Raw genomic sequence first — 26010 nt, 5'->3', positions numbered from 1 at the left:
CCAAGCACTTCCTGATTCATACACACAGTGTTAATGACACCAAGTGACACAGGAAGAGATGCACACTTACTCTATTTCTGTGGTGATAAAATAATGAAATTAATTCTCAAAGGTTTTGCTTTATATAAGGGCTTATGGGTTTAATCAGAGCATTAAAATAACATGTGAAAATTAAGACATTAGGACAGAAATATTTTACTATTGCGTATACATAAAATAGGGTGACCATATTTTGATTACCAAAAACCAGGACACTCGGCCCGGCAATGAGATACTCAAATGATACTCGAATTTTACTCAAAGATGCCTTGTTAATTTCAATACATTTAAAGTAGGCTATGCCTCTTTATTGATAGAAAATTGTTATTATCACTGTATAAAAAACAGCCAGGACGGCCAGGACAGGATGTGAAAACAGGACATGTCCTGGTAAAACAGGACGTTTGGTCACCCTACATAAAAAATATAAAATGCTGTACGAGTTAAAAAACAACACGGGTGAATATATAAAACTGACCAAAACAAAAGTTGACCAAAAAGAGAGACATATTTTAAGTATTTAGAAATATTTTGATATTTAAATTATTAAGTTTCTAAAGCCTTAAAAGGAAATCATATATTATTTTATATATTTCAAGTTAAATAAACATGACTTCTTAAGGTGTATGAAGCAAACATGTAGAAAAAAGAACACCTTAAAAATGTGACAGTTTTTATGACAATTAACCGTGAAAGCCCTTAAAGAGACAATTATTCATCATAGCCCTAAAACAGACAATTAATCATCATAATTGCAATTATTTGCTTGACAATTAATCGTCAGCCAAATATCATAATCGTGACAGTCCTAACTCCAACCAAAATCATTTGAATCACGATTATGACTTCTGTTAGGAGGAACTTCCCAGTAGAATATGAAGGCAGCATTAGCCATGAAGCTAACACCACCCCATTATATATATATATATATATATATATATATATATATATGTATACAGGGTTGGGGAGTAATGAAATTCATGTAACTGGATTACATATTTAAAATACTAAATATAAGTAATTGTAGTCCACTACAGTTACAATTTAAATAATTGGTAATTAGAATACAGTTACATTCAAAAAGTATTTTGATTACTGAAGAGATTACTTTGCATTATATTGTCATTTGTTTAATATTTAGTCCTTTCAGATGGAAAACATTTATACACATGAAAAAATAGCAGTCCTGTTTTGAGTTGAGGAACTATGCTACATTGACATTGTTTGAATATTTAAGTTGTTGCATCCATCTAGTTCCCCATTTGAACCCCACCATGGAACAGCACGCAAGGATGTTTATTATAAAAGTTAATATCCCCCAAGAGACGATCTCATTTTTATTTCCACTCTAATCCCCTTGACTGGATAAAGTCATAGGCGGAATGTCTAGAATGCTTTTGTTTTCAGCCAGACACTCCACAAACAGGGTTAGCCCTAACGCCCTCACAAAGCTGTCAGCCCACACACAGAAAGTCACACTCACTGTCTTCCATCTGACTTTCTTACAATATGATCTGACGAGACAGGAAATCAAATGCAGTCATCTATGGGTGAGACTGCTGTTTGGGAGTAGGGAGAAATCGGGACTGTTTTCCTGAAGAGGTGGAAACATTTACAGAAAATGAAAAGACATGAAAGCTAAGACCATGGTGGTCCATGATGTCACTCCATAAGAAATGCTAACCACCCAAATGCATGGTAATACTTCATAAGTAGACTATTCAGGTGAAAAAGTATCCTAAAATTCATGACACCCACTTGTAATCATTTTTAAAAAACTCCCTATAATATAAAGTGAGTTAATCTAATAAAAAGAGTACATCTGCTTGCAGACTGTTTGCCAGTGGTACTTGACCATATGTGGCAGCTCCATGATTTGATCATTTTCAATATGGGCCTTATTGTCTGTTTAGTGCAAGGATGGATTATAGTCCTGTGAGTCCCGGGGAAACAGCCTCATTGTATTATTTCAATCTTACAATTGCAAAGGCTCTTATTGCAATTATAAAATTTAAATGATAAAAAATTATAAGAAATTACATTGCAAATATGAAAAATTTTGCATTTGAAGTCTTTATTATATCTGCATTTGAAGATATTAAGTTACTCCATAACAAGAATGAACACTTCATGTGCATGATAGGTTGCAAAAGAGATGATAAGGGGCTAAAAAAGATGACATTTGCATTACTTTATTTATTTGCATGACTTTATTTATTTTACATTGTGCCAATCTATATGTGGTTTTACATCTGCAGTTTTCTGGCTTTTTTTCTGGGATTCTTTTAGACCCCTCTATGGTAGCCAGAGACCCCAGGGCACTGGCCCCATTGGCACATTGTTTACAGTATCCAGCCAGCATTTCTTTCTTTTTTCCTCCCTCAAATAGCAAATCATCTCATGCAATATAAAACATCATTGAGAGCAATCTGTGGACAGATGGGACTTGTCCACTAGATGTCAGCCTTAGACTTAAATGATGCACTAGTAGTCCTAATATCAAAGTGGGTCATCTTAAATTGTGCAGTGGCTGGCAAGTGTTCTCCCAAAATGGAGAACGTGTGATATGTCAACATGAAATAGTTGCATTTCAAGAGTTGGACACTCTTATATTTCCTTTAAGCTAAGGTGTGACTATAATTAATGCAGTAATTTAAGTATTTATGAACATAGCTTTTATCTTTACAATTACTCAAAAGTCATCATCATAACAAAACATTAGACAATTAGAACATATCAGACGTGTGAACTGTACACAATTCATCTTTAATTGAGTGCATCCATGTGTAAAATATAGTCAATGGCAATCTTCTGATGATAGAAAACTATTCTGAAGCAGTTTTGATACTGATGATCCTGCTCATTGACATATTTGTTTTTTACCCAAATGTACAGCATTATTTTACTTGCACAACCAATCAGGGCACATCAAAGGCCTTGCACAAAGACATTCATTTATGTCATATAATGATTTTAGAATTTTTGTCTGAACCGAGACATTACTAAATAAATCACCACAGAAATACATAACGTGTAACTTTTAAGGGTGTTCAAGGAGAAGGTATTGTTGATTGAACCATGCCAGCTTTAAAAGACAGGATTACTATTTTCATAAGCTTGGCCTATAGATACATAAGTGAAAAGAGAAGGACTCACATTATTTCACTTTATCGTTTGGACAGTACACAAGACAATGACAACCATGATTAATCCAATGTCAGCAAACAGCACATTTAGAAATGTCACAACATTGTACTTTTTATAGTTATTTTGAAATAAAAGCAGCCAAAACAACTTTAATTCTGCAACCTTAAGGGCCATTTAGACCGAATGAGTTCTTGCACAAAAAAGCAAAATGCAGATGTCTTAAAGCAGGTGTAGGGTAAACCCTTTAAAATGTGGTGCACAAGATGCTGCTGCTGCAAAAAAAACAACAACAACAAAAAACAGCAAGACGTGTAGAAGAATGCAAAAACGTGTAGTCTTCCAAATGAGAAACCACAAATATTGACTCTAAATGTAGATTTTTTTTTAGATCCTTCCTGAATGAAAAACCCTGCTCACTAGAAAAGATTTCTAATGTAAACAGGATGCATACTTCTACAGTTGTTTCATGCTCTTCTTCCTCCTGAAGGAGGCATGCTTGAAGGTGGCTTGTGGTAACAGCCTGAAGGGGTAGAATTTGGACTTGCATTCATCCCAGTAGGAATGTAATACATTGTCTCTAAATAGCTTTGATCCAGTGACGAGTGGCATTTTGGTTCATTTTTTGGCATCTGGCTTGCAGGGCTTCCATATCTTAGAGAGGTCTGGTGAAGCGTTGTGGGGACAGGAGGTGGCTCTAGATGTCGTGCTTGCTGGGCACTGCTTGGCATTGCTGTGTAAGATGGCATTGCATAAGGTAGGTACTGTGGTGCATATAAACCTGGATTTTGCAGAGAGGAGTATGGGGGTGCAGCTGGTGGGTACAGCCCAGAGTGGGACATTGCCTGCTGCGGTATGAGAACTTCCACATACTGGCCCAATTCTGGATCAAACAGCATTTTTCTGAGTGGCTGCATTGGTACCTCGATATAAAAGTATTTACCAGTCTCAGGATCAAGAAGTACACGACGAGGACCTTGTCCACAGCTAGGTCCATTTGCATTCTCTGGATATAATACACTGGCTCCACCTGGAACTTCACTCCCATAATCATGACCAAAGGATGGTGGCAAATCTTGGGGATTAAACAACTGAGTTCTGGGATCCAAAGTAGACATGTTAGCTGGAGGGTATTCATGATATGGTACAGGATCTGCTGCTTGTGGAGAATGATGACTTACTGGGACTCTGTCCCTGTGCTGCCCAGAAGCTGGTGATTGGTCACCACTGTAGGGTTGTGTTTTTGCCACAGGACAAGTTCTTGGGTGGTGCAAAGGCTGAATTAAAGCTGGGGCATTGGGTATTGAGGAATTTGGTGAGACTCTTGAGTAATTCTGGGCCTGTCCATCTGGTCTGCTCTGATGAGGACGAACCTGCGCCTGTGGAGGAGCTCCTGGACAGGTGAGGACTTGGCCTGGGGACTGTGAGACTGGTGGAATCCATTCTTCTGAGCTGTGGTTGGGATTACCTCGACGTGAGTGGGAACTTAATGTGCAGGAACATGAAGATTGCTTAGTGGTTGGATGCATGTACGGCTTTTGTTGGGGCAAGTCCGACAACTGTAGTGTGCTAAAACTCTCTCGCTCATCATAGCTGGGGGGGTCATCAGATGCATAGAAACGATAGTCGTCTTTGTGAAATCTGTCATTAGGTGATGCTCTTGACACAGGTTGTGTGTGACTATGGGCATGTGGACCTGTGGGCCTCACAGATGGATTGGAAACAAAAGAACTAGCTAGTATTGACTGGTCTTGATTAATGGATGTGGTCAGTTGCTGGCAAGTGCTATTGGTTGAATATTGGTGTTGATCCACACTGGCGAATGTCATTGTGTTAGATTTCTGCACAGAACTTGGAGTTGTTGTCACTGGAATAGGTGGAGGTTTGTCGCCTGATACAGCCGATAGACCTAATTTTTGTGTATTGCTTGATGAGGCCTCATTCAGTTGATCTTTGTAAATCAGTGTTGCTGGTATCTCATTTTTCTCTGCAAATGACTTTTTATAGCTGGGTTTTGGTGGCACAAATGGTTTCAGCCTATCACTGGATATTGACCTAACTTGTATAGGTAACTCAATCTCTTTTGATGCAGTCGCTGGCAAAGCGTTATTTTTTGAATTACTTGAAAAAGATATCGCCTCTGGCTTGAATAATGTTGTTAGATTAGTTGGCATTTGTATCATAGTTGTGGTGGCAGTTAATTTTTTATTTTTTTCTTCCTTCCTTTGTTGCATTGAAGATTCTTCTGCCAGCGTTCCTTTGGGACTCTCACTTTGTTCTTTTGACTGAAACTGAGGGCCATCCTGACTATGGGATGTCCTCAAGGAACTGTTGTCAACAAGTGTTAAATTGCAAGACAATGCTGCATTTTTTGTATTTACTTGTGCTTCATCTGAGATAACTTCTAATAAACAGGCCTGCAAAGGTACCTCAAGTCTATTGACATGTTTAGCTGTAGCACTCGCACCTTCAGCGACAACATCACACACTCCAATATCCGCCTGCATTCCTTTCTCCTTAAGTAGCATGGAGACAGAGTGGCTGCTGCTTTTTGCTTTTATTTGAGTGGGGTTAGTGCTTTTATAGTCAGAGGTACTCTGAATTGTCTTGGATGGGCCATCCTGCAGAACCACCAATGCAGACACTTCCCTCTCCTTACTAGGGGGTCTAGGGGGCATCCCTTGCTTAGTACTCGGATCAGAGTGATTGGAAGATCTTGAAACTTCAATTAATTCATCTAAGTTTGCAAACTGGGAATCTGTCACTTTAGGTTCAGTAGTTAGTATCTTTAGCAGAGGGGCTTTGGATGTTTTTCCAGTGCTGTCAGTATCTCTGCTTTTCCCTGTGCCCACATGCGGTTGAGATGTTTTTGATATGTCAACAGCCTGTTTTTCACCTTGCCAGTGGATTGCTTTACTGCCTGATGTTTGCTTGTCCTTCCAACTAATAGCTTTACATTTAATGTTCAAGGCTGGAGGAGTTTGTGGTGGCTTCTCTCTTTCCTCTTGAATGGGTGTGTCTTCTGCAGTAGAGGTTGTATTTGATGCTTTAAAAGACAGGTTGTATGAGTTTTTAACCAATTTTCTTACATCTCTAACTCTATGTATGACAGATTTTGCTTTGTTGTTGTCATTATCTTCTTCAGTTTCTGTAACTTCCATAGATTTGGTGTTTATATCCTCTGCAGACTGACATTCACACATTTCTCTGGACCGTTCTACATCAGGGGATAGAGAAACTTTCAAAGAAGACTTCTTTTTTTCTTTGATTGTGGAAAGAGTTATTTCTGGAGTTTTTGACATAAATATGCATTTGCCACCCTGTTGTCTTTGGTTTTCTGGTGTCATTTGGCACTCTGTGTCTCTGCTTATTGTTCTGCTCTGCATGCTTTCTGCTTGAGTGGCAACAGCAACACTTGTGTTCCTGGCTCTGGCATTTGCTGAGTCACTATTGAACCTCTCTCCCAGGTTGCCACTTCTTCCCTTCTTCCCATCATTCGTACAGACTTTCTCTTCAACTGGGAGAGACAATTTGGGCCTAATTTCATCCCTTGATAAGTTGTCTGGTAGCTCAGCATCCCCTGTGTTAAAAAATGCAGGTCTTAATACTGGTTTTGGAGGAACTTTTGGGGCACACTTCTTCACCTGCCAATGTGGATTTTTTTCCTCTCTGACAGCAAAATCTTCAGTTGAAAGATTACATTCAGAATGCTGGCTAGAACTTAAGCTATGCTTCTCCATGTTACTTGGTAGACCATCAAAGGAGCTGGGACTAATATTATGATGTTTGTTTTTATCCCTAGATGGACTTGGGTCTTCACTTTTTAATATTTCTTTTTGTGCATCCTGCATTTTCTTTGACAGCACACTCTTGATAATGCAGGAGGCCATTTGGGTCTTAGAGGAGGCATCATCTAAAGACACAGATTTCTGCAATGTCCTTTTCCTATCATTTTTAGGTGAATTTGGGTCCTCTCTGGACATGACCTCTTGCACAGAAGCTGGTGTGCTATGTTGGCGAACAAGGATGTCTTTCGAGCATCTATGCGTGGAGGGTGAAGCCAAAATATTTCCATTGTTCCCTTTAGTTATGGATTCATCTGTGTTCCGCCTTAACAGCTGTATCTGCCTCTTGGGTACTGTCCTCTTTCTCCTGCTGGACTCTTCCTTGCTATCTAATGCAACATCCACACATTCAAAACTCCCCATCTCAAAGCCTTTGTTCGGGTCCAGGCCCTCACGGGTTAAAAAAGAGGAACTGTGTAACAAGTCATCATTTTCATGGAAAGTTGAGCCACGCAAGTCTGCATAGTTCATCCATGCAACAGCACCTGGGCTATCCATGGTTGATGGCTGTGAAACATTTGTAGATGACCTGTGGCTTGAATTGTACACATCCAAATAATCCACCTGAGGGCTAGATAGGCTTCTGAAAGCCAGATCTGTAAGCCACTTTACCTCATTGTCTGCCTCATCAAACTCACTTCCCATGCTGGAGGTCTCACCAGTATACTCTGGAGGTAGACAGTCTGCACTGCTGTATTTACTCTTGACAGTTGATTGGACCCTCCTGGCGACACCCTTGTTCTCTTGTTGTGAGCCCTGTGTTCTGAACTGACTCTGTTGCTGCAGAGTTGCTGGGTGTGACTCAAAATAAGAGTTAGCTGGAATTCCCGACTTTGGGTCTCGACTAGAGGGAGCTGGGCTGTGTCCTGCAGGCCCTTTTCTATTCCTGGAACTGAATGACAGCTCAACCTGTTCCCCTCTGTAACTACTCTCTCTAATACTCTCCTCCCCTTCTCCCAATATACACTGGTCTCCCTCCCTCTTTTCACTTTCTTTTTCCCTGCATGACTGCCTGTCATATTCTCCACCCCTCTGCCAACAGATAGCCCCCGGTCTTTCCCTCAATGCTATAGGCTCTTGGCTAAGCCTCTTTCCACTACTGGCAGAATCATTCTCCAACATTTCTGTCCCACTGTTGCTGTTATAAACCTCCAAGCATTCTTTCTCCAGCACAGATGCCACTGGCATTGACACAGATGATTCACATAGACTTAGGGAGGTTGGTATTCCACACATGTTTAAATCACTTGTGTCATTGTCAACAATTTCCTGATTTGTTTCCTTTTGTACTATTGATGATCCAGGATTAATGGGTTTAGATGGTGAATCTTGCAAGATCTGCCTTTGACTGTGAACTAGGTCTGATGCACTATTGAAATTCTCTGAGTGAGGAGGATCATCAAAATTACTGTTTATTGGATTAGGGGAAGGAGGAGACATTCTATCACAAATTATGGGTAAAATTTGATTGTCTGTCTGTTCCAAATGGATGGAAGGCTCCAGGGTTAGTTGAAGATCAGGGGATAATGTTGTATCTCTTGTATGGTTTAAAGCAGATGATGATGGCCTTGATATGCTCTCTGGTGTTAACAAAAACATTCTTGAGGTTGGTGAGACCAAGGACTCATTTCTAAAATGAGAGTTAGAATTTTCAATACAGTTGCCATAGACAGTTGTATCTACCTTAGGTGACTGTGCCAAAATGTCATTTGGTGAAACAACACTATATTTAATGCCTCCAATCACTGGGTATTTTGTAGTTTGTGACAGAACACTGTATGTAATTGTCTTGATTTCAGGTGAGCAGGTGACTGATCTCAGTTCTGGTGAAGGTGCTGAAGATTTTTGTTCAGGTGTAAGGTAGTTTAGTCTGTTGTCCGGAGTGGGGGTAATTTTCCTTAATTCAGGTGTGGAATCCCTACTGAATGTAGGCGTTGCTGCATAATTAATCCCTGTCATGACAGGGGATGATGATGAGTCATCAGGCTCTGCTGAATAAACCTTTAACACATTTGTAGGTGATGTGTTAACAGTATAACCCAAAGGTGAGTGAATTATTACTGGTAATGGTGAATGAGCTGGAATTGAATGATCACGAGAGGAGCAGATTTCACGGTAATCAATACCTTGAATGACAGGAGAGGATGGTGAGGCTTCAGGTTCAGTTGAATTAGCATTTCTCTTATTTATAGGAGACGGGCTAATGGAATAACCCCTAGGTGAGTGAATTACTACTGGTTGTGGTAAATGAGCTGGAACTGAGTAATCAGAAGAGGAGCAGATATCACTGTTATCAATCCCTGTGATGACAAGGGAGGGTGGTGAGGCTTCAGGTTCAGTTGAATAAACCTCTCTCTCATTTGTAGGTGATGGACTAATTGAATAACCCATAGATGAGTGAATTATTACTGGTTCTGGTGAGTAAGCTAGAAATGAGCGATCAAGAGAAGAGCAGATATCACTGTTATCAATCCTTGTGACAATTGGTGAGGATGGTAACTTTTCAGGCTCAGCTGAATTAACATTTCTTCCATATGTAGGTGATGGACTAATTGAATAACCCATAGGTGAGTGAATTATTACTGGTTCTGGTGAGTAAGCTATAAATGAGTGATCAGGAGAAGAGCAGATATCACTGTTATCAATCCTTGTGACAATTGGTGAGGATGGTAACTTTTCAGGCTCAGCTGAATTAACATTTCTTCCATATGTAGGTGATGGACTAATTGAATAACCCATAGGTGAGTGAATTATTACTGGTTCTGGTGAGTAAGCTAGAAGTGAGTGATCAGGAGAAGAGCAGATATCACTGTTATCAAAACTTGTGACAATTGGTGAGGATGGTAACTTTTCAGGCTCAGCTGAATTAACATTTCTTCTATTTGTAGATAATGGACTAATTGTATAACACATTGGTGAGTAAATCTTTACTGGTTCTGGTGAGTGATTTGGAGCTGAATGATCAGGAGATGAGCAGATTTCACTGTAATCAATCCCTGTGAAAACAGGGGATGATGATGAGGCTTCAGGTTCAGGTTCAGTTGAATAAACCTTTCTCTCATTTATAGGCAATGGGCTTATGGTATAACCCATAGGTGAGTCAATTATTACATGTTCTGGTGAGTGAGCTAGTGCAGAGTTATCAGGAGAGAAGATTTCATTGATCTCTTTGTCATCTGCAGAGACCGATATCTGATTGGATGGAAACACAAGCTCTTTTGTTTCCGTGGAAATAGTCGACACAGTTGGAGAATCTATTTCTCTATTATCATTGGTTGGAGGAGTAGATACAGCTGAAGATGCACCATAGGTATCCTCCAAGTATGGAAACTCTGAGGTGTTCCCCACTTGAGTTGAAATCAAATGCAGCTGCTCAGGTGAAGACTTACTTGTGGACATAGGTGTGACGCTAATATCCATGCTTACAGGTGAAGTGTAAGTTACTTTGAGCTCAGGTCTGTCACTGGGTACAGGTATGAAATTAATATCTCTGTTTTCTGGCAAAGTGGACATTTCCTGAATTGGGCTACAAATGCGGTCTCGCTGAGAAGTATTTGACCATTCTGATGGGGTAACACTTTTAATCATCTCTTGTGCAAGGTGGGAGGTTTTCTTGAGTGAACTATGATAGTTCATACTTTCTTTGTTCTCAGAAGAAACCACATTATTTTGCTCAGGTGGAGATTCTGCCAAACGTAACTGTGGAGATGATGCACAGTCTGTAGACTCATATAAGGGTATGCAGACTTGTCTATCTAAACATGTGTTTGTACTTGTATGCTGACATGTCGCAGTCATTCCTCCTAGCTCTGCACTGTCCTCCAAAAATGAGGATGTTGTACTAGTTTTACTTGAGGGATCAGAAGGCTCCTTTGCTGGAATAATCAGACTAGTAACTGGTTTTGAATTAATATCTTGTGATTGGGATGCATTTGTGTTTTCTGTTTCATTCACTGCGGTGGAGCTCACTGACACTTGGGGTTCTGCCCAGTTATCTGTATGTGAAAGGTCATCACAATTTATTTTGGCTGCAGGTGGTGTGCAATCAAAAGGGTAAAGTTCATTTTTGGAATCTGATGAGATGGTTGACACAATTGGTTGTGAAATTGACTCCCAGGTCTCAGAAGTGGAAAAATCCTTTAAATTTGGAGAAGGTGTGTCACTTAAGTCAGATCCATTGGCAGTGTGATAAGATCCTGAAGAGTCATTAGCATCATCTGTTGGGAAAGGCTGATTCACTTCCCTCCTGAGAAATATGGCAGATGCTGGGCTACTAGAAAGTGACGGAGATTCACCGTCATCCCCAAAAATGTCACAAAGGCATGTTGTTTCAGCTATGGGACTACGAGGGCTGGGGATAGCAGTGATGTCAAAGATCTCCACATGATTTGGGCCATCACGATTTTGCAGGTTGAACGTGTGTGGAGCACTGCGAAGTAATGAGTATCTATCTCCTTCTAGAACCCAGCGTTCCATTTCTTCACTCCAGATATCGGAGACATTGGGCTCTTAAGCTTTTTATGATTGCTTCTGCCCTTTAGAACTGCTATGAATGCTGATGGTTATTCAGCAGTTGAATATTTTTAGACCTGAAACATCAAAAAGAAACAGATTAGTCCCCCCAAAAAAATATCATATTATTGTTTATTTACACTGTGTCTCACAATGAATTTGTCAATCATTGATTTACAGGCTCTTCAAATTTCAGGAAATATGAAGGGTTTTTAAGAGATAATGTTTTATGCTTTCTATATTCAAGGAATAAAAAATGTGCTCTGCATGCTCTTTCAGCTTTCGACAAAGTTAGCTTTTGTTGCAGCACAAAGTCTCTACTATTTAATTTATAGTTACTACAAACAAAAATACCTCTAGCATTTAAGTTCTGTTTGCTCACACAAAACTGTTCCTAATAAACAAGAGTTACAAATACTGACAAAACATATGCAGACTTTAGGAAAAATATACATAAAATAACATTTCTGGCATACAGTGAAACATGTTAAAATGCATATGCAGAATTTAAACCATATTGAGAGACTTTATTTAATTGAGAGGAAGTAAAAATGCTGCTTATATCTAAGTAGCTACTTGCCTTTTTCTTCTGTTTTCTATATGGCCAGTTTGAATGAAACTGCAGGCTATCCCCTCCAGAGAACTGTCAGCATTGTACAATGAGCTGTAAATGAGGCTCCAACCGGGGGTCCAAGTTTCCGAGTGCCAAACTGACCCTTCGTTGAAATGGGCAACTCAGCATGCAGATATGTCCAGCCCCTAAACTAAGCACAGAAAATGCTTCGACTCCTGCAATGTTTAGTCCTGTCTGATTTCACAGAGCCTGGTTGTTTCAGATATTAATAGACACCACTTTAAAAAAAAAAAAAAAGTAAGTGCAAAAAAAAAACAAGGACATGATTAACCTGACCTGAGGTTTTTTTTAATCATGCTTGGACATACTGTAGGTGCACGTCTCTGCCAAGCTCAATAGGGTGTTACAGTTAGCAGCCTGTGCTGTGCAAGCATAGACAAGCATAGTCTGTAAATGTAATCTGACACGCTAGGCCAAGACACTAATTTTAGTTGCCTGCTATCAGGGGAAATTTGCTTTGAGTGGCTGGCTAGAGACGCACAAAGGACAACAAATTGGCAGCTTTACAAAGTGTACACTTTTTCTGTAGATTTATACAAACAGTCTTTAGTATCATATTATTAGTTATCACTCTGGCATACAGCCCTTTAAAAAAATATGTATAAATTGTGCTTAAAATATGAGCTTATACAAGCTTGAAATGTGCATTAATCAGATGATTTCAATGAATTAACCTATTCACATTGAACTTGGGCATGTATATCTCTACTTTCCACATCTCTATCACCCTTTGTTCATAGAGTATATCAGTAGATTTCACGTGGTTACAAACTAGTCCATCGTCTTATAGGGAAAGAATGTTAATCACCTCTGCAATGTGAGGATTAATGTTCACATGAGACTATGACACAAATCCAAAAGCGCTGGTTGCCTGCTTGACAATACTTCCAGGAATAGGTCTTTGATCAGTGTGTGGACTAGTTGTCTGCAACCTGACATGGGCCTGACAGGACGAGTCCACTTTTCAAGTTAATTTGTGGTTCGGGTCGGGTTCGGAATTATGAAAAAATAAACAGGCCTACCTAACCTAACTTGTTTTGTGCACGCACTTTCTTTCACAGAAATGAATTGATGAGTAAGGAGCAGTTTACACTGAATGTGTTTTTGTGCGTGTCTGCTCTGTTTTTCCATTGTTTTCCTATGTAAAAGTGTGCTGGATTGGGTTTGGGCTTCAAATTTGACAATACAGTTTGGGTTGGGTCACACGGTCTCGGTATGGGTCAGGGCTTTATTTTAAGGACCGTGCAGACCTCTAGTGTGGAATGTGCAACAGAACTCTGAACAGCCATGCAGTAAAGCTAGAGCCCTACACTTCATGGGAAGTTTTATGCACTTTACATTATGTACAGTGAGGGAAAAAAGTATTTGATCCCCTGCTGATATTGTACGTATGCTTACTGACAAACAAATGATCAGTCAATAATTTTAATGGTAGGTTAATTTGAACAGTGAGAGACAGAATAACAACAAAAAAATGAAGAGACACGCATGTCAAACATTTTATAAATTGAATTGCATTTTAATGAGGGAAATAAGTATTTGACCCCTCTGCAAAACATGACTTAGTACTTGGTGGCAAAACCCTTGTTGGCAATCACACAGGTCAGACGTTTCTTGCAGTTGGCCACCAGGTTTGCACACATCTCAGGAGGGATTTTGTCCCACTCCTCTTTGCAGATCTTCTCCAAGTCATTAAGGTTTTGAGGCTGACGTTTGGCAACTCAGACCTTCAGCTCCCTCCACAGATTTTCTATGGGATTAAGATCTGGAGACTGGCTAGGCCACTACAGGACCTTAATGTGCTTCTTCTTGAGCCACTCCTTTGTTGCCTTGGCCGTGTGTTTTGGGTCATTGTCATGCTGGAATACCCATCCACAACCCATTTTCAATGCCCTAGCTGAGGGAAGGAGGTTCTCACCCAAGATATGACTGTACATGGCCCCGTCCATCGTCCCTTTAATGCGGTGAAGTTATCCTGTCCCCTTAGCAGAAAAACACCCCCAAAGCACAATGTTTTCACCTCCATGTTTGACGGTGGGGATGGTGTTCTTGGGGTCATAGGCAGCATTCCTCCTCCTCCAAACACGGCAAGTTGAGTTGATGCCAAAGAGCTTGATTTTTGGTCTCATCTGACCACAACACTTTCACCCAGTTCTCCTCTGAATCATTAAAATGTTCATTGGCAAACTTCAGACGGGCCTGTACATGTGCTTTCTTGAGCAGGGGGACCTTGCGGGCGCTGCAGGATTTCAGTCCTTCATGGTGTAGTGTGTTTCCAATTGTTTTCTTGGTGACTATGGTCCCAGCTGCCTTGAGATCATTGACAAGATCCTCCTGTGTAGTTCTGGTCTGATTCCTCACCATTCTCATGATCATTGCAACTCCACGTGGTGAGATCTTGCATGGAGCCCCAGACCGAGGGAGATTAACAGTTCTTTTGTGTTTCTTCCATTTGCAAATAATCGCACCAACTGTTGTCAGCTTCTCACCAAGCTGCTTGGCGATGGTCTTGTAGCCCATTCCAGCCTTGTCTAGATCTACAATCTTGTCCCTGACATCCTTGGACAGCTCTTTGGTCTTGGCCATGGTGGAGAGTTTGGAATCTGATTAATTGATTGATTGCTTCTGTGAACAGATGTCTTTTATACAGGTAACAAGCTGAGATTAGGAGCACTCCCTTTAAGAATCTTACCTGTATAAAAGACACCTGGGAGCCAGAAATCTCTGATTGAGAGGGGGTAGAATACTTATTTCCCTCATTAAAATGCAATTCAATTTATAAAATTTTTGACATGCATTTTTCTTTATTTTTTTGTTGTTATTCTGTCTCTCACTTTTCAAATTAACCTACCATTAAAATTAAAGACTGATCATTTCTTTGTCAGTGGGCAAACGTACAAAATCAGCAGGGGATCAAATAATTTTTTCCCTCACTGTAATTATAAACTCAGCAAAAAAAGAAACATCCTCTCACTTTCAACTGTTTTTATTTTCAGCAAACTTAAAATGTGTGAATATTTTTATGAACATAACAAGATTCAACAACTAAGACACAAACTGAAAAAGTTTCACAGACATGTGACTAACAGAAATGGAATAATGTCCTTGAGATGATCAAAAGTAACATCAGTATCTGGTGTATTAAGTACTGTAGTGCATCTCCTCATGGACTGACCAGATTTGCCAGTTCTTGCTGTGAGATATTACCACACTCTTTCTCCAAGGCACTTGCAAGTTCCCGGACATTTCTGGGGGGAATGGCTCTAGCCCTCACCCTCCGATCCAACAGGTCCCAGACGTGCTGAATAGGATTGAGATCTGGACTCTTCGCTGGCCATGGCAGAACACTGACATTCCTGTCTTGCAGGAAATCCCACACAGAATGAGCAGTATAGCTGGTGGCATTGTAATGCTGGAGGGTCATGTCAGGATGAGCCTGCAGGAAGGGTACCACATGAGGGAGGAGGATGTCTTCCCTGTAATGCACAGCATTGAGATTGTCTGCAATGACAACAAGCTCAGTCCAATGATGCTGTGACACACGTTGCCAGTGATGTCTGGTTGGGATCTACAGCCCTCAGTCCAGCCTCTTGCGGACAATCTGAGCACTGATGGAGGGATTGTGCATTCCTGCTGTAACTCGGGCAGTTGTTACACGTGGTCTGCCACTGCTAGGACGATCAGCTGTCCTTCCTGTCTCCCTGTAGCGCTGTCTTGGGCGTCTCACTCTACAGACATTGCAATTTATTGCCCTGGCCACATCTGCAGACCTCATGCCTCCATGCAGCATGCCTAAGGCACGTTCACGCAGATGAGCAGGGACACTGGGCATCTTTATTTTGGTGTTTTTTTATATATATATATATATATATATATATATATATATATATATATATATATATATATAGTGCTTTTCAAAGTAGCTCTAACCCACACCTCTAATCTCGTTTCATTAATTTAATGTCATCTCCTTACTCTTATTAGCTTTTGTTGACATCTTTAGCCCAACGGTTCACTTACTTTTTCGACAGCACTGTTGATGTTTAATGGGATGTGTTCAATAAAGGCATGAAAGATTGTAGTTTTTTGTGTGTTGTTTAATTAAGTACATTGTGTTTGTCTATACTTAATGAAGATGAGATCACATTTTATGACCAATTAATGCAGAAAACCATAAAATTCCAAAGGTTCACATACTATTTCTTGCCACTGTATCTTCAACAAATATGAACGATAGAGTCATTTATACTGTGATGGTGCTGATTAATAACTGTGCTTGAATGCACAAGCTCATTATCGTGTTTTCAATTGAGTCACAATTGTCCAAATGTTCAGTTTATCAACACCCTTGCCTGTGCTCGAATAAGTGTTCACAATTAACCGATTCACAACATAGGGAGCTAGGGAGCAGATTGAGAGGCGCAAATACTTTAGTTTCAGTTTTTACAACCATGTTTCAATTATGTATGTGTATTTAAGTTCAAATGTGTTTTTAATTCAGTTTTCTTTTGCAATAAAAACAATGATAAGACCTTAACCTGCTATGTGTCCCCATCTAGTACACTGTACATAAATGCTTGCTGGAAATCCCCCACCAGATACATGAGACATAGACATCTCTATCTTGAGGTCTCAAGTGTATTTAGATACTCTATTTTTTGACAAATATGCTGTGGGCAGAAACTGCCCCACAAATAAAACAGGCTTAGTAGGTCACCTGACAATTTGTACACAAAATACCAGGCAACCTTTCAAATAAGTTACTGACTCCATAATCATCTCTTGAACATCACATTCACATATAATAACGTTTTTGTAAACAACTTACTTCTGATATAGCAATTGCATCATTCCCATGTTAATTGTCAAGTCCATTAGGCATGGCTTCCCATGTATCAAAGATCTTTTACAGACATTCATTTACAGTTTATTCACTTCGATAAATGCCAAAAATTAAAAAAGTTTTTCTCCATCCGAGCAGATGACATCATCATCATCATCTTTTAACAGCATTTAAAAAAAAAAATGTTGCTGTTGTGTTGCATGTGTCAATAGCAGATGTGATTCTGTAGATGCACCGGAAAATTGATTCCTGCAATTTAATGGGCTTCACCCGTGAAAGTGGCTAATTCGTTTCGTAAAAGTAAATGTGTTTTGGACGTTCTTTGTGGATTTAATTCAGATATTTCTTCTTTTGAAATAGGCCTCACACTATAATGTTACAAATGTTTGAGTAAAGAACCACTCCAAGTAGATCATCTTGAGTTTCATCATATCTTCAAGTTCAGCAGATCAACACGTCTCCTGGTTTTAGTGGTAAAATCAGAAAGAAATCCTTTCCAACAACTTACATAGCTCAATTTCACAAGCTGAAAGAGAAAATATTGTTCTTTAATGACCTATAATGTTCTATTTAGCACAAGTAAGTACAAGCCAAAACCTAAAATAATTACAGGCATATTGAAAAATTGGGAAACAGAAAATCAATGAAATCTTTACATAACTACATGGAAAATAAATGAATCTTTATGAGCTGTCTTAAGGAGTTTAGTAAGGTTTTAGGAGCTGGCTGTGTAAGTCATGTGAGGGCTTTAGTCTTTGTGCTCGACAGAAATAGCTTTGCACTAAAATCCCAGCAGCATCTCCAGGGGTCAAAAGAGCCCCATTTTCAGACCAGAAGGACTGAATCCCATCTGAACATTAACCAGACTTAATGTTCACTGCTAAAATCTATTTTAGAGATTAAACAAATGAATTACCTGAATATTCATTATCTCATTACCTGACATAGCTTTTGGGACATTAATGTACACAGCCAAGTCACAGCCCTGTCTCACTTTTATTTATTCTCATTCTCATGTTAATGCAGAAAATTCACCATAATAGGACGAGACGGTTGTGTAAGCAGCACATGCCTATAGGCTACATGATGAGGAAAACCATCTAAAAACACTTTGAAACCAGCAGACTTTGACTTGAATATCCATTAATGCTGCATGATTGATTGAATTAAGATTGAAATCGCAATATGGCTTTGCGCTATTTCCCAGCCTTAAAAGGCTGAGTTTGAAAATATAGACTGCGTCTCAATGTTCAGGTAACACCAAGAAACTAGTGCTTTACTTGTATTTATGAAGATCTGAGATATACTAGAGAGATCGCAATGGAAAATAATAATCTAAGAGAATGAAAATACAGTACGAAATGATGCATGCCACCTTCAATCGGACATTTGACCAAATAAACAATTTTTTAAACACACAAGGGACCATAAAAAGGACATACGCAAAAGTGACAGTGGACAGAGCAACAATGTTTTGGGCTCGGACACCAACCAGCCTGCTAACTAACCGGGGCATTGAATTCAGCCAGTAACGCTCGTATATACTATAATGCAATTACATAACCTGTAATCTTTAGTGTAGTATTGTCTTTGACATTCTTGTTGAGCTATGTAATAACGTTGATTGCATTAATCCATAGGTTTAAATATGTCCTCAAAAACAAGAGTTAAAGCTGTATACAAACACACTGTGATGCAACATGTTTGTTTATGTTTGAGGTAGTCAATGAAACTTCCACATAGACAGTAACCCATTACGTCACCATTCGGCTCTTAGTTCAGTTTACAATAGGCTCCAGATTTCACACAGGCTCGGCACGAGAACCATCACAATTTCGATGGAAAAGGGCTAAATGTAAGGATGTGGCTTTTGGCCTTTTATGTGTTTTCTGTCTTTCTGTGTCTCCCCCTGTATGTTTATGAGTTGGTCTGCTCCGGTGACGTGGCCTCTTCACAAGCCTGCTCTATTTATACCCCGAGTTATTCATCTCCAGATTGTTCAGTCTGCTTGTGTGATCCACCATCCAACCCACCAACCTGTATTCAACCACTTACCACTTCAGTCATCTTCAGATCCACTCTCCATCAAGCGTGCCACACCAAACCATCCAGCTCACCTCTCTGCTCCGCCATTACCTCCTGCCTGCCCAGCCCTCTTCCTCCAGTGGCATATCAAGCACCTGTCTGTTCATCTTCCATCTCATTCCCCAGTTTGTATATAAATACAATTTTATCATAATCTGTGTCTGTGTTTAACATTTGGGTTTCAGGCATAACAGAACAATCTGGCCACCATTGACCCAGCTGACACAGACTCTATCCATAAAGCTCTCTCTGGGTAAGGAATAGTTTAGTTCACATTGTAGGATGAAGACACTGCTCGTTAAATTGTGAACAATCAGCTGCTCCATTTACACAATGAACAAAAAAGTGATTAATAATTATTATAAACTTACCTGCATGCTTTTATGTCCATCTATACTGTATTATGTCCAACTTGTTTTTTTCTCTCCCCATTTGGAATACCCAATTTGCAATGCACTCCAAGTCCTCGTGGTGGTGTGGTGACTCCCCTCAATCTGGGTGGCAGAGGACTGTTGCCTCCATGTCTGAGACATTCAACCCGCGTTATCAAGTGGCTTGTTGAGCGCATTACAGTGGAGACGTAGCGCATGTGGAGGCTTCACTCTATCTACCGTGGCATCCACTGACAAATCTCACCATGTGCCCCACCAAGAGCGAACCACATGGAGGTGACTCTACCCTCCCTATCAACCAGGCCAATTTGGTTGCTTAGGAGACCTGGCTGGAGTCACTCAGCACACCCTGTCATTCGAACTCACGACTCCAGGGGTGGTAGTCAGCATCTTTATTCACTGAGCCCCCGATGTTCTTGTGTTTTTAAGAGCTTTCTTTCTTGAAAATAATCATTAAGTAAGTGTCAGCACTATGTGGATTCAAAGTGGAAAAATGTATGGTTATGAAATGGAGAATCAAATTTTCCTTGATATTTAGACATATAAGAGCTAACTGTCCTATAAAAATACTATCAAAACTTTCTCCAAAGTCTAAAAAGAGCATTTATAGCGCTACCCTGCTGAAACATCTCGTTTTTAAATCTGTCCATTCGTGACATCATGAAACATTACTCATTTGTATTTGCACATCCCACAACATGCGTCATCGCACCCTTGGCCCCGCCCACTGCTGTGCATTTCAAGTCAAGATGGCAGGCCTTGTGTGGCTAACTATTCCTAACATAACACCTAAGAAGACACATTTTGAATACTTTTTTTATATAAACATGAACTAAGAATCTTTGACCGCTGCCATTTATTTCGCCGCTTTTAAAGATGCGGTTTCAAGTTACAACTCTGAAAGGCAATTCTATGTGGCCTTGTTAGGAGATAATCAATGTTTTTCACTTCACCTGTGGGTGGTCATAATGTTTTGGCTCATTAGAGTATGATGTACACTACATGTACTGGGATTGACGTCTTTGACCATTTTGATGTGTTTCCAGTAGGGCTGCAACTAACGATTATTAGAATGATTATTCGACTATTCGGTTGATTATTGCAAAGATTAATCATTAGCTCTTAATCAACTTTTCAGATTGTGCCTAGACTTAAAAGGCTGTAATAAACGTGCTTACTAACAATAAAGAGGACAAAATCATCTTTTAAAAATATCTCTAAATGACATTCACTAAATTTCAAGTTTCTTTCAGTAAAAATTCACTGCAAAAAAAAACTATTGTAATCAAGGATGTTTGTCTTGTTTTCCACATATTCTCTAAAAGCAAGTCTAAATATCTTATATGTTGCTTCTCAGGTAAATGTGTCTTTTTTAAGTAGGCTGTTGTGGGAGGGCGGGGCCGGGTCGTGATCCTACACACCTTGTGTAATTCTTCCGCTCCTCAGTCAGGCGTGAGCTGCAGTGCTGCTCTCTCACGTCATCATTAGAGTTTCATATGATCTCATGTTACGTTAAATGAGATCAAACGACTATTTGACAACGAAAATGTTTGTCGACAATTTTTTATTGTCGACGTTGTCAGTAACGTCGACTAATCGTTTCAGCCCTAGTTTCCAGTGATGTGCACCTCCATGCAGGATGATTTTGTATGTATGTAAGTCTAGTTACACCACTCTGGAATATGTGTTTGCTTTGTTTCAGTTCATGTTGTCGTGGATCGCTTGTGAACCGGACATAAAACGATTAAAGTTTTGCAAAACAACTGTTATTGAAGGATGGGGCAGATAAACACTTCAAAAACAGTAAGTAAACCGTTTCATTCATGAATATTTCAAATGTCATGACTGTTTGATAGTTTATAGTGCTGAGTGTTAACAGCTGTACTTAAGAAAAACAGTTTAATATATTCAGATGCAATGTGCAGAGGTGGGTAGAGTAGCCAAAAACTGTACTCAAGTAAAAGTATAATTACTTTAAAAACATAATTACTCAAGTAGAAGTAAAAGTACTAACATAAATAATTACTTGAGTAAGAACGTATCCAATGAAAAGAGTACTCAAGTAGTGAGTAACTAGTTACTGCCTGACATAATTACTCCGCTATATTCCATAACATAATACACATTGAACATGTACAACAGAATTATTAGTAATGGAAATTCTGTCATCATTCGCCATGATGTTGTTCCAAACCCGTATGACTTTCTTTCTTCCATGCAACACAATAAGGAGATATTAGACAGAATGTTTGCCTGAGTCACTATTTAATTTCAGTGAATGTTTATATATATATTGAAAGTGCATGGTGACCAAGTCTGTTGGTCCCTAACCTAACATTCTGTCTAACATATTTTGTGTTCCACATAATACAAAGCCTCACACTGGTTTTGGAACAACCTGAGGGTAGAGAAATGATGACAGAATATTAAATTATGGCTGAGCTATCACTTTAAAGAGATAGTTTACCCAAAAATGAAAATGCTCTCATCATTTACTCACCCTCATGCCATCCAGATGAGTATGACTTCCTTTCTTCTGCAGAAAACAAATTTAGATTTTTAAAAGATTATTAGCTCTGTAGGCCAAAATTTTGAAGCTTTAAAAAGCACATAAAGACATATAAAAGTAATTCATAAGACTCCAGTGGTTAAATCCATGTCTTCAGAATAAATATGATGGGTGTGGGTGAGAAACAGTTCAATATTTGTCATTTTTTGCTAGACAAAAGGGGTTCATTTTATATATCAATCATCATGTTATCTTATTTCGTTTTTTTTAATCTTCAATTCATCTTTTTATTGTCTCTTAAAATCATGTGTTCAACAGATCCAATCCATGTTCAATGGAAATTGTTTATTGTTAGAACTGTAAGAAAGCTCTGCTTAAGTGTGTCAATAGGAAATATACATTTTAGACTCCCAAACATTACTTTTGCAAATAGAAAAGAAGAACAGGGTAGTGACGGGAATCCCGGCTCATTTTAGTGAGACAGACCATTTGGCTCAGCTCAGCAATAAGAGCAAAAATCTCTTTCAGTTCCCAAACGGCTCTTCATTTAGTACAACTTCTGGCTTTTATAATTGAGCCAAATTTAGCAATGTTATGACCTATGATTGGTATGTGTGCACATGTATAACTTAAACTATACAATTATTATGTAATTATACAAAATCTTATAATTTCCAGAATACTATCATTTAACATTGTTTTTAATTAAAAAAAAAAAGAGAACCGGCTTGGCAATATAAATAATAGTTTAATGAAGAAATAAATGAAAAACACACAAACTTAAACACACAGAACAGCTGCCTATAATTCTCTCTCTCTCTCATCACCTTGACAAGTCAGGATAGACTGAAGCCTTGGTCTGCGGCTCTTTGGATAAAGGGCTCCTCAAGATAGGATCTTACTTCCAGTATAGCATCTGCTGTGGAATTCCTTCTTGCAGTGTCTCCTGTTGCTTTTTCATCAAAGAACCTCCAAACAGCAGACGTTTGTGGCACCACTTCTAGTGCCCCTGCTCCCTCTTCTCCCTCTTGGCCTCCTGGTGGTGTAGCCGGCTGGCTGCTGGGGCTGCATCTTGTTGCTGCTGTTGTTACTCTTTGAAGGGCCTCATCAACAGCTCTGTATCATTAAAGGGGCAGTGGTGGCTCAGTGGTTGAGGCTCAGGGTTACTGACCAGAAGGTCAGGGGTTCAAGCCCCAGCACCACCAAGATGCCACTGTTGGGCCCTTGAGCAAGGCACTTAACTCCAGGTTGCTCTGGAGGGATTGTCCCTGTAATAAGTGCACTGTAAGTCGCTTTGGATAAAAGTGTCTGCCAAATGCATAAATGTAAAGGCCAGGTTTTTGCACCTCTGGTCCATTACAGTGGTTTCTGAAAGAACAGCATTGTATTCCATTCTGTGGAACTTTCTTTCCAAAGATGCACAACGAGCAGTCACCAACTCTCTCACTTTCCCTTTGGTTACTGTTCCTCCTGTCTGGTGGTGGGCTGTTGTTCTCTGCAGACCCTTGCATTTTGGAGGCCGTCACGTAGCTGAAAAAAAAGAAGAAAAAACTTGGAATTATGCTTTGTTTTATTATGTGGTATATGGGCTTTGTTCAGTTTATTCTTGTCTATTATTACTGCCATTCACCATAATATGCACCTTTTATATGCAATAATAAAATAAATAATGTTAAAACAATTGTCCACTGTGACCTGCTCAAAGGGTTCCAGAACAGTGCACGTCTCTTGCACTTCCTCCCATTCTTCTTATCTCAGAGCATCAACAGGTGCATTGATAATGGCCAAGGTAGAGATGATTGCATCCTTGGACTTTGTATTAATTTATATATATATAAAAACAATTTTTTTTTAAATGGCTCCCATCGTTTACATAAAGGAATACACATCACTAGTATAGGTGGCCCTGCAAGACATGTCATGTCCCCCACTGAACCCCGAATATTGAGTCAGTCTGGGATTACATAAAGAGACAGAAGCAATTGAGATAAATAAAAAAAACTGTGGCAAATTCTCCAAGAAGAATCCTATCTGCCAACAACCAAGAAATTGTGTCCAGGTGTCACAATTCCCCATTGTTTGCTCTATGTTTCTCCCCTGTCACCTGTCCCGAACTACACTTCCCATAATCCCCTGCCCTCATTACTGCCAGTGTCATTGTTTCCACCTGTGTTTAATTTAATCATCATCCCTGTGTATTTAAGCCATGTTGTTTGTTCATTCATTGTCGGTTATTGAATGTTATAGTTGTCCTCAATGTTTCTCATGTTTACACTTTGTTTTCCCCTCGTGGATGTTTTGTTTGTTCCCTGTATTGTTTTGTTATTTTGTGTTATCCGGTTCACCTTTTTCATTAAAAAGCTGCATTTAGATCCTCCCTCCTCATCTGCCCTCGTCTGATTCATATCACTAGGAGAATTGGGCCTGTTTTTAAGGCAAATATTGATTTAACTTTTTTATGTTTAATGGACTTTGTATGATGTTAATTGTTAAATGAAAACTATTTATGGCATTATTTTTGAAGACATCCTCAATATGCAATATATATATTGATAATGCCTGATCGGGGGTGACCTCAGGAGCAACAGAGATAAGGATCAGCGTCCCCAATTCCATCACTGGACACTGATCCTGGCAGTGCCTGGATCTCTGGCGATCAGGCTCCGGAACGCCTGCAGATCCTCTGCTTGGGCCTAGAGCAGGAGTTGGAAATGCTGAGGGCTTGATGTTGGTTTTGCTGGATGCTGGCAAGGTTGACCCAGTGGTGAAGGGTCCATGACGACATTATCCTCCAAATCCCGGTTTTCAGCACCAGTGTAACAGAGTTAGTAAATTCAGGGCAAATGGAGGAGTAAGGAGGCAGCGAAAATAGTCAACGTAAGTATTTTTATTACACCTCTAGCGTCAGAAAGAACATAAACAAAAAGGACTCTTTGTGGCCAAATAAACACTCAAGCATTTCAATGAGAGTTCACTTCAATATTAGTAGTCACACACACAGCTGACTCTCTCTCTTTTTCTTTCTGCCGACTGATGCGTCTGTCTGCCTTTTCAGGTCTCCCTCCACCACGAGAGACAGGCATCACTATAACGAGAGACAGGTGTTAATGATAATGACAGCCCAGGTGACAAGCTTTACGCTCTCCCTCTCCCGCAGACAGATACATGACCACGCCCCCATCCCCACAATACACAATACACTCAATGCTGCTGCGGCATCATGTTAGTGGATTGAAAAAGTTTCAGGTCAAAAGACTACTCGTTTTTCTGGTGGCCATACATATCAACAGTTATTTCTGGTGGGTATACACAAAATCCTAAGAAAGATAGGTCAGCATATGGCGTATGTCTGCGTATTCCCTAGACTACACTACTTGTTTTGGGTGAGAACTGACCAGAATATAACAAATTTTTACTGTACATCTTGTAATTGCAGTCTTTAGGCACGATCATGATTTCAAGCTCGATGCATGTGCAGAGCGCTAGATGGCACTATAGGAAGTGTAATCAAGCTTGAAATCATAATTGCCAATGAGACTGCTGATGTCAAAATGTACAGTGAAAAATAAGTTATATTTTGATCTGTTCTCACCCATAAACCAACTGGATCACTTCAGAAGACATTGATTAAACCACAGGAGTCTTTTGGAGGTTCAAAGGCCTGATCACCATTCACTTGATTCACTTGGACCTACAGAGCTGAGATACTCTTCTAAAAATCAGAAGGCATGAAGGTAAGAACCTTCTTAGATGGCATGAAGGTAAGAACATTTTCATTTTCATTTTGGGTGAACTATCCCTTTACCTAATATTATAAGATTATTCAGACTTTCACATATAAGCTGTGTCGCATTAGTCGGCCACATACATCATCAAGGCTGTCTCATTTCATTTATTTTGTCTTTTTCTTATTTTTTATCTATTGTCAATTAATTTTATGTATATGCACTTACATTTATAAAAATTGTATCCTTTTTTGCATTCCCAATAAAAAAATTAAATAACTC

General features: G+C 39.5%; 1 protein-coding gene and 1 long non-coding RNA gene across 3 annotated transcripts; one reads left to right on the top strand and one right to left on the bottom strand.

Annotated features, from left to right (window-relative positions):
- Positions 1 to 2115: 2115 nt before the first annotated feature.
- si:ch73-43g23.1 (uncharacterized) lies at positions 2116 to 11504 on the bottom strand. The gene has a single exon (XM_052149404.1). It carries the CDS (start codon positions 11502 to 11504, stop codon positions 3651 to 3653), a length of 7854 nt encoding a protein of 2617 aa, XP_052005364.1. The 3' UTR covers positions 2116 to 3650.
- Positions 11505 to 17129: 5625 nt separating this feature from the next.
- LOC127659484 (uncharacterized) lies at positions 17130 to 24369 on the top strand. Of its 2 annotated transcripts, none has more exons than XR_007972542.1 (4): positions 17130 to 19355; positions 19566 to 19770; positions 21197 to 21297; positions 22840 to 24369. It is a non-coding gene; the product is annotated as an uncharacterized LOC127659484 (long non-coding RNA). The 2 variants fall into 2 exon arrangements; XR_007972541.1 differs by having other exon boundaries at positions 19566 to 19951.
- The last annotated feature ends 1641 nt before the right edge of the window (positions 24370 to 26010 follow it).

This window comes from Xyrauchen texanus, chromosome 19 (genome assembly GCF_025860055.1).
Source record: "Xyrauchen texanus isolate HMW12.3.18 chromosome 19, RBS_HiC_50CHRs, whole genome shotgun sequence".
In the NCBI taxonomy this organism is placed as follows: domain Eukaryota; kingdom Metazoa; phylum Chordata; class Actinopteri; order Cypriniformes; family Catostomidae; genus Xyrauchen; species Xyrauchen texanus.
This window is presented reverse-complemented; position numbering and strand designations above follow the sequence as displayed.